General features: G+C 48.7%; 1 protein-coding gene across 2 annotated transcripts; it reads right to left on the bottom strand.

The window, feature by feature from the left end:
* Positions 1-444: 444 nt before the first annotated feature.
* On the bottom strand, positions 445-12,015 carry MCM2 (minichromosome maintenance complex component 2). 2 transcript variants are annotated; one of them, XM_042823839.1, is made up of 17 exons: positions 11,970-12,015; positions 11,358-11,545; positions 10,646-10,821; positions 10,052-10,315; positions 8,832-9,051; positions 8,304-8,511; positions 7,681-7,815; positions 7,282-7,473; positions 6,086-6,179; positions 5,207-5,457; positions 4,833-4,959; positions 4,518-4,630; positions 4,302-4,397; positions 4,155-4,223; positions 3,213-3,395; positions 2,089-2,244; positions 445-1,495 (listed from the first exon to the last, which is right to left on the bottom strand). In XM_042823839.1, exons 1-17 carry the CDS (start codon positions 11,973-11,975, stop codon positions 1,385-1,387), a joined length of 2,589 nt encoding a protein of 862 aa, XP_042679773.1. In that variant the 5' UTR covers positions 11,976-12,015; the 3' UTR covers positions 445-1,384. The 2 variants fall into 2 exon arrangements, with proteins under 2 accessions (XP_042679773.1, XP_042679772.1); XM_042823838.1 differs by having other exon boundaries at positions 4,155-4,397.
* Between the last annotated feature and the right edge of the window lie 1,590 nt (positions 12,016-13,605).

The raw sequence follows: 13,605 nt of genomic DNA, 5'->3' as shown, positions 1-13,605 counted from the left end.
GTAAGCCCTGGAGGAGTTTTACTGCTTCTCCTAGACTGGCAACCCCAAGTGCCAGCCAAGGTGGCAGATAAGTGCTGTTCTAGAACAGTTTCAAGGTGACAGTAACATTTAAGGGACAGAGTTCCACATAGGGATCAAAGCCCCAAGCTGGAGCTGGGTGGGAATGGCAGCACTCATGACTGCACTGCACGCAATCATGTCTTGGTATCTACCCCCAAGGAGGACATGCAATACTTGAAACCACTTCAGGCAGGACTTATTTCCCTCTATTTGCACAAGCAGTGCCCACTAACTTGAAGACCAAACATAGGATATATGTACCCAGGCCATAAAACACCAGCAAACTGCTAAGCAGCTGGTGCAGTTTCAGGTTGTTCAGCTATGCTCTTCCTCCCCACCATAACAGCAGGAATTTAAAAATAAAAAGTGAAGGAAATACGAAAGTATTGGAAAATAAATTGTATTAAAATGCACACAGTAAGAAAATCGCATGTGAATTATCAGCCCAACTTGCCCTCCCTTAACATCTCCAGCTCAGGGCTTCTCTCTGTTGCTACTCTTCAAAGCAGCAATCTCAGTAAAAGGATATGAGGTGCTGTTCAGTTCAGGTGCCAGCACTTGGATAGAGCTGTAAATTCACATCAGCTGACAGCTGTGCAGAGCTATCACCCGCTGAGTCAGGGGAAGCCCCTTCCCTGAGGCTTCTGGACACTGCCCCTGCGTGTTTTGAAGACGCTTCCACTGCCTATTCAGGTCACCCCTAATATTAGAACTGGTCAAGTTTTATTTTATTTCTTACCTTCTTCTGCCCCTTCCCTTTCACTTGCAGAAACCAAGCAGGTCAGCCCATGTGGGCACCTGGGGAAATGTCAAGTGTCAGGTGCAAAGGCCTAGAGCTGAGCAGCTGGCTTGTTCACAGAGAGTTGAAAGCAGTTTCAATTATCACCCAGCAGGCTGCAGAGTCACCAGAGATAGGAAAAAAGAATCCCTGAAGGTGCTTGCAATCCAAGGGGCACAGATAAGGCAGACAAATGCCTTTCAAATGCTCCTACTCACCCCCTCCTGCAGATGAGCTCTTAACAACTAGGGATAAATAATCAGCAAACATACCATCTATGTGGCCAGCAATTCTCTCCCTGTTGGGCTCAGCTACAAAACAGAACAGCAAACAAAACTGCTAAACAGAATTGGCTGGGCACTTAACTACTTAACTCTGTTCTATTTACAACATCTTCAGCAGCTCAGCAGTTCCTTAATCCATAAGGCACAAAGCAAGCAAGAGAACATGTAGCTTAGTCCCTCTGGACAGTGAGCTCTGTAGTGCAGCCAGGTGGCCAGAAGCACAAAAGGTTCATCTTGCACATGGTGGGCTCTGCTGCCAGCCTCAGAACTGCTGGACGATCAGCTTCCGCTTCACATCACGGCTGAATCTGTTCATCTTGAACACCTCGCTGTCATAGAAGGCAGAGAGGTTGTGGATGTTGATCTGCCGGGCCTGGGAAGCAAAGAGAGCAGGGAGAGGTAAATGCTTATTCAGAAAAATAAGCACCATGTGGTTTTCCATAGTAGAGGGCACGCAAAATTTGTCAGTCAGCAATCTCTGCTCAGCAGGAACCAGAACTGCAGTACCAGGGGAGACTGCAGGTCAGGAGAATAGAGCATTGGCAGAGCTCAGCTGAGTGAAGAGAGGATGCTGGCTCAGCATCTGCCTGCTCTCAGCTCGTCCTTTTACTTCCACTAGAGGAAAAGCATACTCATTAAACCTAGCTATTATCCCAGAGCTCCCAATCCTCATATATGAGAAGCAGTTTTGTAGGATCTCCGACAGAGCATGGTCAGGATTTACCATGTCAACCTCAAAGCTTTATGGGAGTGCACAAGGACTGAGAAGGAAGAATATGGTACTCCCAGGCAAGACAGGAGTAGAGGCAAATGAAACAGTCCTGGTTCTGGGGTGAATTCAGTAACACCAGGTTTTCCTGGTACACTGACTTGGGAAGATACACACCATGAAAACACCTCGGTTTGAGGCTGCTAACACAAAGCAGGAACCAACCCTACAGAAGGCTTATTAGGATAAGCTCATACCTTATCCACCAGATCCTTCTCTGGGACTTCTATGGTGTCTTGCTGGGCCCCGTAGCGGTTTCTCTGGTACATCACCTGCTCTGCAACCAGCTGCTTCAGGATGAACAGCAGCAGCTCATTGTTGTCTCGCTTGAAGGAAAGGTAGCGGGAGAATGTCTGGGAAGGAGAATCAGACAAACCAAGAGGGTCAGGAACCCAGTGCCACACTGCAGGTCTCCTGTGCCTGAAACCAACCAACCCTTCTCCCACAGAGCACAAGGGGAACCAAATGACACCACTGTCACCTGCACTCTTAGTGTCTCCTATGGGATTTCAGCCTTGCCAAGCTGCCACCTGCACATGGAGTAACAACACAGCCCTGTATTATCCAAGCCACTTCTGCCAGCTGCTGACACCCATACAAAATCTCTGGAGAGACCTCAGCAGCCACCCTGAAGCCTCCCAGGGGCTAATAGGGCACCACTATGGAGGTTTGCTGCCCTTGAGGAAGGGTAGGGCAGTATCCCTTAGTCCAGACTGCCTTGTGCCCTGCAGACTCACACGTCTGGCTGACAATTTGCAGCAAAAGAGAGAGGCCACGAGTCACCCAGACTGAGGGCAGGCACTCTGTGGATGGATGCCAGGCTGTGGCTGGCCAAGAGCTGTTCAGAGCCAGGTCCTGCTGCTCAAAGGGCAGCCTCTCACTGAACTGCAGTGTGAGCTGTACTGGTGTAATCCATCCCCTGAGAAGTTCTAGAAAAACTGCAGAGAGACTGCCACTGGCTGTGGCAGTAGTGGAAGCACTGGGCCAAAACAGGAGAAAAGGTGGCAAAATAAGAGAAACACAGCAGTGTTCTGGATACAGAGGCTTGGGACACATCTGTTCTCACTGTTATCTCAGCCCTGACAGAACACCGCTGCCAAGAGAGCCCTTACATGCCCCACTACAGACTAGCAAAAGGCAGTTATGCAGCAGCACCTTCAGACTCACAGTTCTCCATTTGCACAGGCACGACACCTGTTTGTGCGGGACAGACCCCAACAGAGCCTGCAGGATCCTCTTCCCACAGCCAGGGCAAACAAGAGGGCTGCACCCCAACCCTGAGGGTCAGGGCAGAGCAGCTCTCAGCTCAGCCAGTACCCACCTTGCGCATGCTCCGCATGACACTGAACTTCTGCGTGTCGATGAAACTCTCCAGCATCACCCGGATGGCCATGTTGACATCATCCTCCACCACATAATCTCTCAAGTGCATACGGGCATGAGCCTCAGCCATCCGGATCATGGACTCAATGTGCCGCACTGTGATGGGGATGCTGCCAGTTGCCTAAGGAGGGAGAGGAAGGAGAAACCCCTTAGTGAAGGATAGAAGACACGGGGTGGTTTCTGTGTCAGGACCTGCTTCGCGCTCCAGGAGATGGCACTTGGACCAGAGGACTGTGTAAAGCTAAGTAGGCTCTGCCATCTGCTGGCATATCCTGCACAGTGTGGTACAGACTCCAATACTTAACATTTTAATTTGGTAGAATACAAGGGAATGCTGCATGAGATCCCTCTTTGAAAAGCACTTAGTGCCTTTCCAGGAAACAGCAATCCTCAGTCACCTTCAGCAAGCATTACATGGAGAAACAAAAATGTTAGAGAAAAACATTTCCCAAACTCACAAAGTCTGATCTCAAGAAAATTCCACACGATGGGAGAGGATGAAACCAGCCTGAGAAATCCCAGATAAAAGAGGATACTTCTACAGCTCCTTATAACACAGCAAGAGCACATGGGTGAACGCAAACGTTTCCTGTGGGCCTGCCAGACTGGGCAAAAAGACAACAAAAAGACTCTGCTCTGGCAGACCCCAGTATGTATGTCCAGTCCACTGCACTATGTATTACCTACAAGCAAGACCCTGCATCTAATTGAAGAATCATCTGTTCAGCTAGCTACTGTAGAATCGACCTCTCTCATAAAAAAGCAGCACAGACTCTTGTGACATGAATAGCTAGAATGTGTCAACCTGTGCTGGAGCAGTCACAGGTCGATTTGCAGTCTGGATACACACTCACTCCCCTTCTTTCCTCAGTATTCTCACCATAGACTCTTTCCTCAGGTCACTGTACATCCGGGCCACCTTGTCCTGGTCCATCTGGTTGAGTTTGGGGTGGACCTTCTCTTTGGCATAGACGATGTATTTTCTCAGAACCTCCTGAGGAATGGGTTCCACCCCGTACGTATTGGGAAGAATAACCTCACTGGCATCTCCATTCACTGCCTCCTTACTACCTGGGTGGTGCTTGACATGGCTGCCAACAACAAACCGGGCAAGCATTTCATCCTACAAGAGAGCAGTGTAATAACAGAACTGAAGACACTCAGTAGACAGCAGAACTCTGTAAGCAGCTGCAGCTGAGCATCCTAACAGCCCAGTGCAGACACACTGACAGCATGATTTTACCTGCACAGGGTCCACTGTGTCTCTCACCACACACAGGATATCGAATCGAGAGATGATGGGCTCTGTCAGGTCTACATTCTCTGAGAAAGTCAGCGATGGATCGTATCGACCACCTGGAGCAGAGACAAACCTCAACATCAGCCACAGGATTCAGGGCTGAAGCTTTGAGGTAAACATCAATCTCCTTCACAGAGAGACTTTACTGCTCGCTTGATTTGTGTTCCAGACTGGAGAGAAGGGAAGCTGCACTACAGTTCTTGAGACAACAGGACTGATGCTGGAGACATGAGTATTCCTGTGGCTCTCAGCACTTACCTATGGGATTAGCAGCAGCAATAACAGTGCAGCGAGCCTGTAAGGAGGTGACAATGCCTGCTTTGGAGATGGAAATACTTTGCTGTTCCATGGCTTCGTGTATGCTGGTCCTGTCCTGGTCGTTCATCTACAAGAAAGCAAAGATGATTCAGTTCAAGTCAACACTGCCCAGTGCACCAAGGGGAATTAGCTTGCACAGTGTGCTCTGAAGAGACAGCAAACTGTACCATGCAGACCAGCAATGGCCTAAACAAACTGCAGGAAGCCCAGTCTGCTGGCCGATGGCACCCCAACTTATCTCATGTCCTCATCACAGAGGTTACAGCCAGCCCCCCACAGCTCAGCCTTCCCAAAGAGATGCAGCTGGAACTCACCTTGTCAAATTCATCAATCAGGCAGACACCTCTGTCAGCCAGCACGAGGGCTCCCGCTTCCAAAGTCCACTCTTTGCTGACCGGGTGCCTCTGAACATAAGCTGTGAGGCCCACAGCAGAAGCACCCTGGCCAGTGGTGAAGATGGCCCTGCTGGACACCTTCTCTATGTACTTAAGAAACTGTGACTTCGCAGTACCAGGGTCTCCACACAGAAGCACGTTGATGTCCCCCCGGACTTTGTGTTTGCCACCTACAACAGTAATGGGAGAGACACACAGGCAACTGAGTCCTCTGTGCACCACTTGATAGCAACCCTACCCTGAACACCACAAAGCTGAAGGGAAGGCAGAGTATGCAGAGAAACCACTGTACAGGAAAATTGAGGGGAAGATCAGATATAGCCACTGTCATATTTTGTTATGGTTTAGAACACTGAGAAGAACAAAAGTACTGAAGGATCAAATACAGCAGTGCATAAGAACTGGGAACAAAGCAGAGCTTTTTCCTTTCCACTGCAATTGCAGCTTTTTAAATTGAGTGTAAAAAAAGCATTTCTAACCCTGCTGAATGCATTCTTTTAAGATGACAACAAATCAGGACACCAACAGATTGAACCTTTTTAAAGGAGCATCAAATATGACTTCCTAGAGGAAGAGGGATAAAAACATGCCTACGCTTGCAGCAGGAGCTGTTTTCAGTCTTAGCATTTCTACTCTCACACCAATTTTTGGTGTGATAGAACAGCCACTTCTGTCAGATTTCCTCAGTCTGTCCACTTGCCTGTCACCAAGACACACAGACAACTCTGACCACTCACTGCAACAGCACTGACAAACCCAGATCTGTTGAATCAGCCCTGCACAACACATTACACTCACCTGGGTTTTTGGGCTCTCCACCAAATAAGGCTAAAGCCAAACCCCTCTTGATATCTTCATGTCCATAAATAGATGGGGCAATGCTGGCAAAAATCTGAAAGGAAATGCAGAGAGTTATCTAGGGAGTAACGTTTCCCTGTCTGGGCAGAAAGGGGTGTGAAAAACAGCTTGGATTTATCTATGGTTGCCAACACTATAGAGCTGTCTTTAAAGAGTCTTATTGTCTCTGCTGAGGAAGATTTTTCAAAAGTAACCATCAACCCAGAGTCACAAAGTTGTTTAAAAAATAAATAAATAAATAAATAAATAAATGCCATTGGATCACAGGAGACTGTATAGTTTGGTGCTAGAAGCAGCAGCCACAGCCTCTAGATTCCAGCTGCACACCACAGTGGCTGTTATCACCTACTGCAAAGCTGCAGACCTTGATTCAGTTTGAGACCTACTCACTGCACATCATAGTCACTGGATGGGCTGTGTTACACATGAATCGTGGTCAAATATGATGATTGGCTTATTTTCTCCTGGGAATTCTGAAAATAGCCTGACGGAGGAGATTACTGATTTTAAAACAGCTCTGACTTAAAAGGAGCTACTCTACGCACCAGAAACAACACAGTCAATATTAAAAACTGTGCAACCAAGGCAACAGAGTGAAGTCTCAACACTGGAGAGTTTAAACTCAACTCAAGTGAGGTTTAATATGCACCAGTCCAGGAGCCTTCTTTAAAGTACTGTATTCAGGTCTCAGCATGTGGAGACAGACAAAGCTAAGACCTCCAGCGTGGTTTAGCTAGGTAATAACATCCAAGAGGATCAATTCTGCAAGCACTGGCCCTCAGAGTACCTCCTCACAGTTTGCTTTCAGGAAGAGAAACTAATGATCAAATATAAGCAATGCCTGAGCAACTCTCACTCATCTTCCAGCCCTGTGGCTATGTGGAGCCCCAGAGAAAGAAGGGGAGAAACAGAAAATTTGATCTCCAGAAGGGCAAGGAAAGTGTCATATTTGCATCTCTCTGGTAACTCATGCTAATCAACAGCTGAGAGATGACCAGAAGAGCATCCAGGGAACTGAGATTTCTGAAAGCCCCTCCACCCAGTGTTTAGCTAGCTGACATCTCACATCACTTTCTGATACAGCTGCCAGATGATGGCTGGCTCTCAGCAGAAGGGTGTATTAGTGACAGACCCACCTTCTCCCCAATTTGCTCATCCTTGGACAGAGCCACAAGCATTTTCACATCCTCATCAGTCAGCTCCCCGACAGCCAGCTTGTTGTCCTTCTTGGCAATGTGGTTGGCCAGGATCACAGTCGCAAACACTGGGAACCCATTGGCAGTGTTCAGGGAGCCATCATAGTTGTTGTGATAGATCCCTGTGAGCTCCTGGGAAGCAGGAGATGGTCTGTCAGTGCATGCACAGCCTCAAACAGCCCCCTCTTTCCATTTTAAGATATCAGTCTTGTAAACAAGTTGCCCAAATGCATCTGAAGACAATCTTCCTTCCTTCTCCCCTGATAGAATTACTGACGTCCACCTTGATGTTATTGTCAGAGAGTTTACAAATGCTCTGTGCTCACTCCACGTACTTACAATCTCATCCCCTGGCTTGCAGCTGTCAACCAGATCAGCAAGGAGAATGGCATCCTTGGAGCGGGGCAGCCTGCCAGCAGCTACTTTCCCAGGGCTCTCCTGGATTTTGATGCGCTGATAGTTCTGATAGACTGTCTGCAGTAGGAAAATAAAAGTTAACCAGCATTTCCAGATGGCATTGGCACTATCACTCTTAAAAGGCACCTTACTGGAAAAAAAGTCTATTCAAAGATTTACTTTATTTCAGCTAGAAAACTACAGGAGGATGGAGGTTGACAGGAGCAATTCCAGACTGTGATAGACAGCAATGATGACAAATCTATTTTCCATATCTGATCACAGAGCTTCAGCTTCTGTGGTGTTTGTCCAACCTGGATCAGTTCCTGGGAGAAAAACATTCCACTCACGATAGTTAAAAACACCAAAGCAAAGAATAAAAGCCAGATGCTCCACATCAGGGATTTTGCTACAGTCTTCTAGTTTCCTTAGTTGGTAGATCTGACTGAAATACTGACCTAACTAGGAAAGGAGGACAGCTGGACAGCTTCTGTCCAGCCTGGGCAGAACCAGCAGCCTGGTACATTTGTGTAATTAAGCAGCTCCCAGACACCCACATCTCTTACCTCTTCCATGTTGATTTCAAAGGGACCAAGAGATTGACACTCTGGGCAGGAACCGGGTTTCACCTCCTGGTTCTGGGACTGGAAAAAGGGTCCCAAGATGAATCTGCACTTGGTGCAGTTGTACTTGACCATGCTCAGCTGAGGCAGGACGCCTGTGCAACTTGTCACCACTCCGCTGGTCCGGATCAACTGGTTCAAGTGTAGTTGCCTGAAGGAAGAGAGATACTGGATGTCTGCAGGGCATAGAAAGAACACCCTGCAGACATTTCTGCTTGAAGGCACATCCACCATAGGCCTTCTAAAAAACAATTCCTGGTAGGAAGATCAAGGTTTGTGTTTTCCCTTAGGGGACATTGGAAGTTCATCCTTAATCAGACTCTTTTTCTGTTATAAGTTTAGCAGTTCTGTTGGGTTTATGTAGCTTAACTGTAGCTTAACTACTTTTAACTGTAGCTTAGACTAGTTCTCCTTAGCACCCCAAAGCCTTCTGTAGGTCCTACAGCCACTGCTGGTAGTTCTGCTGCTTACCTGAGCGACCGCAACTCTTCCACCAGAGGGAGGTGGGAGATACGAACATGGATCTCTTGAGCAATACGATCGTACTTGGGGTACATGGCCAACACCACTTCCTTGGCTGCTTCATCAAAGATCTTCAGCATTTCTGCTGGGGCCTCAGGTAGAAAGTAGGCAAGGACATGTTCCTGGGCAGCCAGATCCTCGTAGTTCACCACTAGACTCTCTCTGTTCTCTTAAGAAAAAGAAGGGGAGCATTTCATTTTCAACCTGCTCACTTCTCAAGCAGCCTGTAAAAGATATCCAGAACACACAAGCTGGTTTCCTGCAAGCTGCAGCTTGTAGGTGTCTGCACCTCTCCTGAGAAATGTGGAAGTCACCAACTTAAAAACAGCTGGAGAAGTCCATTAAAGTTATTTTTCTAACTATTTTTTTCCATCAGTACTCATTCTGATTATTTCTCTCCAGTTCTGTAGGTATTCCTCAGACTCAGTGTTCCTGAGACTTGAAAGCCTCAGCCCAACAAACTGCTCTCATACAGACTCCAGGAAACAGAAGTTAATAGCAGTGCTAATAGCCAGCACTGAATGGCTGGCAAAAATATTCTGCCTCTGCTGTTCCTGAGGAGTAGGAAGAAAAATGCCTTTATTTTTTAACTGTGTAACACCAACCAGGATCCAGTACTCAATCTTCTGACTCAGCATAAGTAAGAAATATGAACAACTGCAGTTACAGAAGTTGTTCTTAGATGTAACAATTCCAGCTTTTAAAAATTTTCACTGATGGTTTCTGTCAGTGACTGCTTCTGTCAGTGAGTAGTCAAACACAGTGCTGCAACACGGACATGATCCTCAAAGTCACACTGTTTATTTGTGGCCCCTCACTGGACAACCCAGTTTTCAGTGTGAGAAACTAACTGTCACAGACAGCAAGTAATTGTTGTCTCTTTCAGACCACAAGCACGCAGCCCACTGTCTGCTGCTACTTTTTGCCAGCATTTCTAGGATATGAATATTAATGAGTAGCAGACCCGAGGGGCCTTCTAATTAGTCAGACAGAATCAAAGAAGGCAGTCATGATGTTTCCATTGTTCATTTATCTCCGCTAGCATCAGTTTCTTGAAGTGCTGACTTGGTGTCTGGGACAAACAGGACAGGCAGAAAAAAATCCACCTGTTGGCTGAATCACTGCAAAGTACCACAGTCCACATAAAGAGGGTTATCACCCAGCTGTACCTTTGCACATGTCGCTGATCCTCTCCTTGAAGACGTTGTGCCCATGGTCATCCACATGGGTCTTCAAGAAGTTCTTGAAGCGGTGGTAGATCTCAAGCCGGGGAGCCGCCATGGAAACCCACTCCCTCACTGAATGCCCTTTCATGTCTTCCAGATTTTCGATGCTCTCAATCATGTCTTCATCCTCCTCCTCTATGCCATCAGCAGCCCGTTCTGCCAGCCGCCTCTTCCGCGAAGGACGGTCTTCATCTTCATCGTCGCTGTCTATGGGTTGGGAAGACAAATCGGTCAGAGTTGAGTTTCCCATTCTCCCTCTTTGGAATGGTCATGGATGAACTGCAATGGGCTGAGGAAGCAAAGAGGCTGGCACTTACAAACCAAAAACTACCCCAGGCCCAGCCAAACTCCAGTTCAGCTCCACCTAATTTCTGCACCTTCCACGATAGCTGAAGTCTTTAAAGGGGAAGATTTGTAATCAACAGCACTCAAACATGTCCATTAACATACCAAGGAAGCAAGTCCAAACAACATACTTCTAAGCGCATCAAAGGCCCTCCCACCCAGCCCACAGAAGCCTCTGTCATCTCCACCTACCATAGAGCAGCCCCCTCCTCATGCGGCCCATGCCCTGCTCCAGCTCACGGTCCCGCTGCCTCATCACTCTCTCTGCAGCTTCCCGCTGGCTGGCAGTCAGCTCCTCCACATCTTCATCATCCAAGGCCAGGCCCTCTGCCTCGTAGACATCCAGCTCTGGAATGGGCCGGTAGTCCCTAGGGCACACACGCAGCATTGAAACAAACTCCAGAAGGCATTTATCCAGCTTCCCTTGGCTATCAGTGAGTCAGGACAGATGAACTGCATCAGACGGAGCCCACGGGACAGGAAGGAGCAAGGGGAGATGCCCTGCAGTATGAAAGGCTCCAACACCAGGATTACAAATGCCAGCACTGAAGTCTCTGTATTGTACAGTTCTCTGGCTAGTTGGCAGGTCTGGCTGAGTAGCAAAGCATTAACATTTATGGTTGCAAGAGCAAGGAGCTGGGCTCGATGCGCATCCTATACCTCAAGATCCAGGTTTATTGTCCCTAGATCACAATAGCACTTTGCCCCTGGTTTGCGATGTGTTCTGTGCTTCCAGAACTTTACACCATCACGCCCTGACTCTTCTTTCCTTACCACCCAGCAGCACTTCAGACCCTTCATTAGGCTACCAGCACCCACTGCTGGTCCGCACTGAGAATCCCAATAACAAAACCCCACCTACAAACGCAACTCCCCAGATGCTAGCTCTCAGCGGCCTCCTTACCTCTCCATCCCCTCTCCGATGAGCTCTTCTCCTTCTTCTTCCTCTTCGGGGAGCCCTTCGGTGCCCAGGAGCCCCTCGGACTCATCCTCGAAGGGGGGCAGGTCCCTGCCGGGGCTGGACGTGAACGCATCGCCGCGGCGGGAGCTGCGCACGGGGCTGGTGACCGCCGCCTGCGATTCGGAGGAGTCCTACAAGGAGGGGAGGGCGGGTGAGGGCGGCTGGGGAGCGGGGCTGCTCCTCCCCGCCACCGGGCCAAGGGGGCTTGGTGCTTCCGGAGGGCCGAAGGGGAATGCTGCTCAGCAATGAGTCCTGCTTCCCGAAAGGGGAAAAATTAAAAACGTTCCCTACAAACTGCAACGGAAAGACCTGAGAACCAGGTCCGCTGAGCCCGGAACAAAGGAGAAGGTCTCTGAACCGCCCCAATGCTCCCTTCTCCGATACAGGGCCACCGGGAGACTTCTCAAGACAACCGGCAACCCCCGCGCCCCCCGGAATGAATAAATAAATACAAAGAAAAAAAATCAACAAACGCCTCCCAGGGCAGAGAGGAATCGAGCTTTGCGTCCCGAGCCCGCCCGCCCTTTCTCCCCAAGCCCCGTTCCGGCCGCTCACCGCCATCGCTGCTTCCTACCCCGCCGGATTCCGCGCGAAAATGCACCACGTGGGCAGCAAAAGCGCGCGAAACCTCATGAATAATGAATATATCTGCCGCTTGCCCCGCCCACCTCGTGAATATGCATGACCAAATTTCCTCCTGCTCGACCAAACCCGCGCTCGGCCGCGGGCAGCGTGGCGAGATCGGGCAAGAGCGGCTTGAATTGGGCGCTCAGCTTCTCGGAAAGCTGCGTTGGGCAGCTAAACCTGTCAGTAAATTGAGGCAGCTGCAAGGACAGGGTTCCTTCTGCTAGGCCCACTGACATGAAGGGTGCGAGTCGGGACTCAGAGGCTCAGCTGATACTTGGAAACTGCTACAGACACAAATAGTGTCATGACACTGTTTAACAGATCAAATTCTCCACTTCAAAATGCTATTTTTCAACATAGTTGCAACAATTAGCTGTGTGTTTTCCATCAGCAGTGCTGGACAATCTTCACGCCGCGGTCGTAAAATCCTGCAGCAGCAGGAGTCACTGCTGAACTGTCACTGTCACCACTGCTGAGCTGCACGACCCAGTGTCTCACTGTGCTCACTGCTGGCAGAAAGATTCAACCTCTAGTGCCATCCCACAACATCCCCCTCTGATGCCATGAGCCAGTATCATCATACAGGAGGAAACGCCTTCAGAGCAGCCTTTGTAACACTGGGCACAGAAGCATGTATCTATTTCAGTCAGTGTGGCAACTACTTGAAGGGGCACTATGCATAATTCCTTAATATCACATATTGCTACAAGCCTGTGACCAGAAGAGCAGCATAGACACCATGAATAACTAGATGTTCTGGCTGATGCATTCACCCTCTCTTCCCATAGAGTAGCTGGGCCCCAGGTATGCACTCAGCGCCCACCAACAAACCAAACTGGTGTGGTGTTAGCCATACCTGTGCTGAAACTGGAGCAAGGGGCACAGGGCTAACCTCTGCTGCAGCAAAGAAGGGCGTTTTGATACGCTGGCTAAACGCAGGCTTCTCAACAGCCAAAAACATGCGGCCTTACTTTCCTTACTTTACTTTGGATAAAGGCAGCTGAGAAGAGGATTGGAAACCAGGTGTTTACCTGGGATTTCTTGTATATCCTTCAGCGTCCGATACCTTGAGTTGCTTACTGAACAAATTTAATGTGCAAATAACTGCTAATAAAATAAAACCATAGACCCCTGTGAAGTACTGTCTGCTGTAAATCCACTGGGGGAGGCTACTGAAATCCCAGAATGATCCAAAGCAGCTGAAACAGTATGGATATCCCTAAAGCCAGAAGCTAAGCCCGCAAGACAAAAGCACTACCTCCTAAAAATGGAAGGTAGGAGAGGAACTCAGCCTCTGACTGGAAAGTTGTGACTCACAGGCTGTTATGGGAATGCTGTTCACACTGCTGTACTGCACTTCTGCCAGCCAGAAAGCCTCACTCCACAGAATGTCAGGTGGTTCAGGATCAAAGGGCTGTAAGTCCAATTGTGATGGAAGTACATCCCCTTACGGAAAGCCCACATACCCTCCTTTGTGTTGGAGGACAAAAACCCCAAAACTGGAAGGAAAACACCGTGGTGTTGGACTGTGCTCTGCCAGGACTTTAAAAATAGCCCCATCATA

This window comes from Centrocercus urophasianus, unplaced genomic scaffold (assembly GCF_019232065.1).
Source record: "Centrocercus urophasianus isolate 14NV4802_14NV808 unplaced genomic scaffold, USGS_Curo_1.0 seq_22, whole genome shotgun sequence".
Lineage (NCBI taxonomy): Eukaryota > Metazoa > Chordata > Aves > Galliformes > Phasianidae > Centrocercus > Centrocercus urophasianus.
This window is presented reverse-complemented; position numbering and strand designations above follow the sequence as displayed.

Excerpts from the sequence above, each read along its gene's own strand:
- MCM2 (XM_042823838.1), bottom strand. Across the intron at positions 10,822-11,357 it reads ATCGGAGAGGGGATGGAGAG|GGACTACCGGCCCATTCCAG; the intron begins GTAAGGAGGCCG and ends TGTGTGCCCTAG. Across the intron at positions 9,052-10,051 it reads GATCAGCGACATGTGCAAAG|AGAACAGAGAGAGTCTAGTG; the intron begins GTACAGCTGGGT and ends CTTTTTCTTAAG.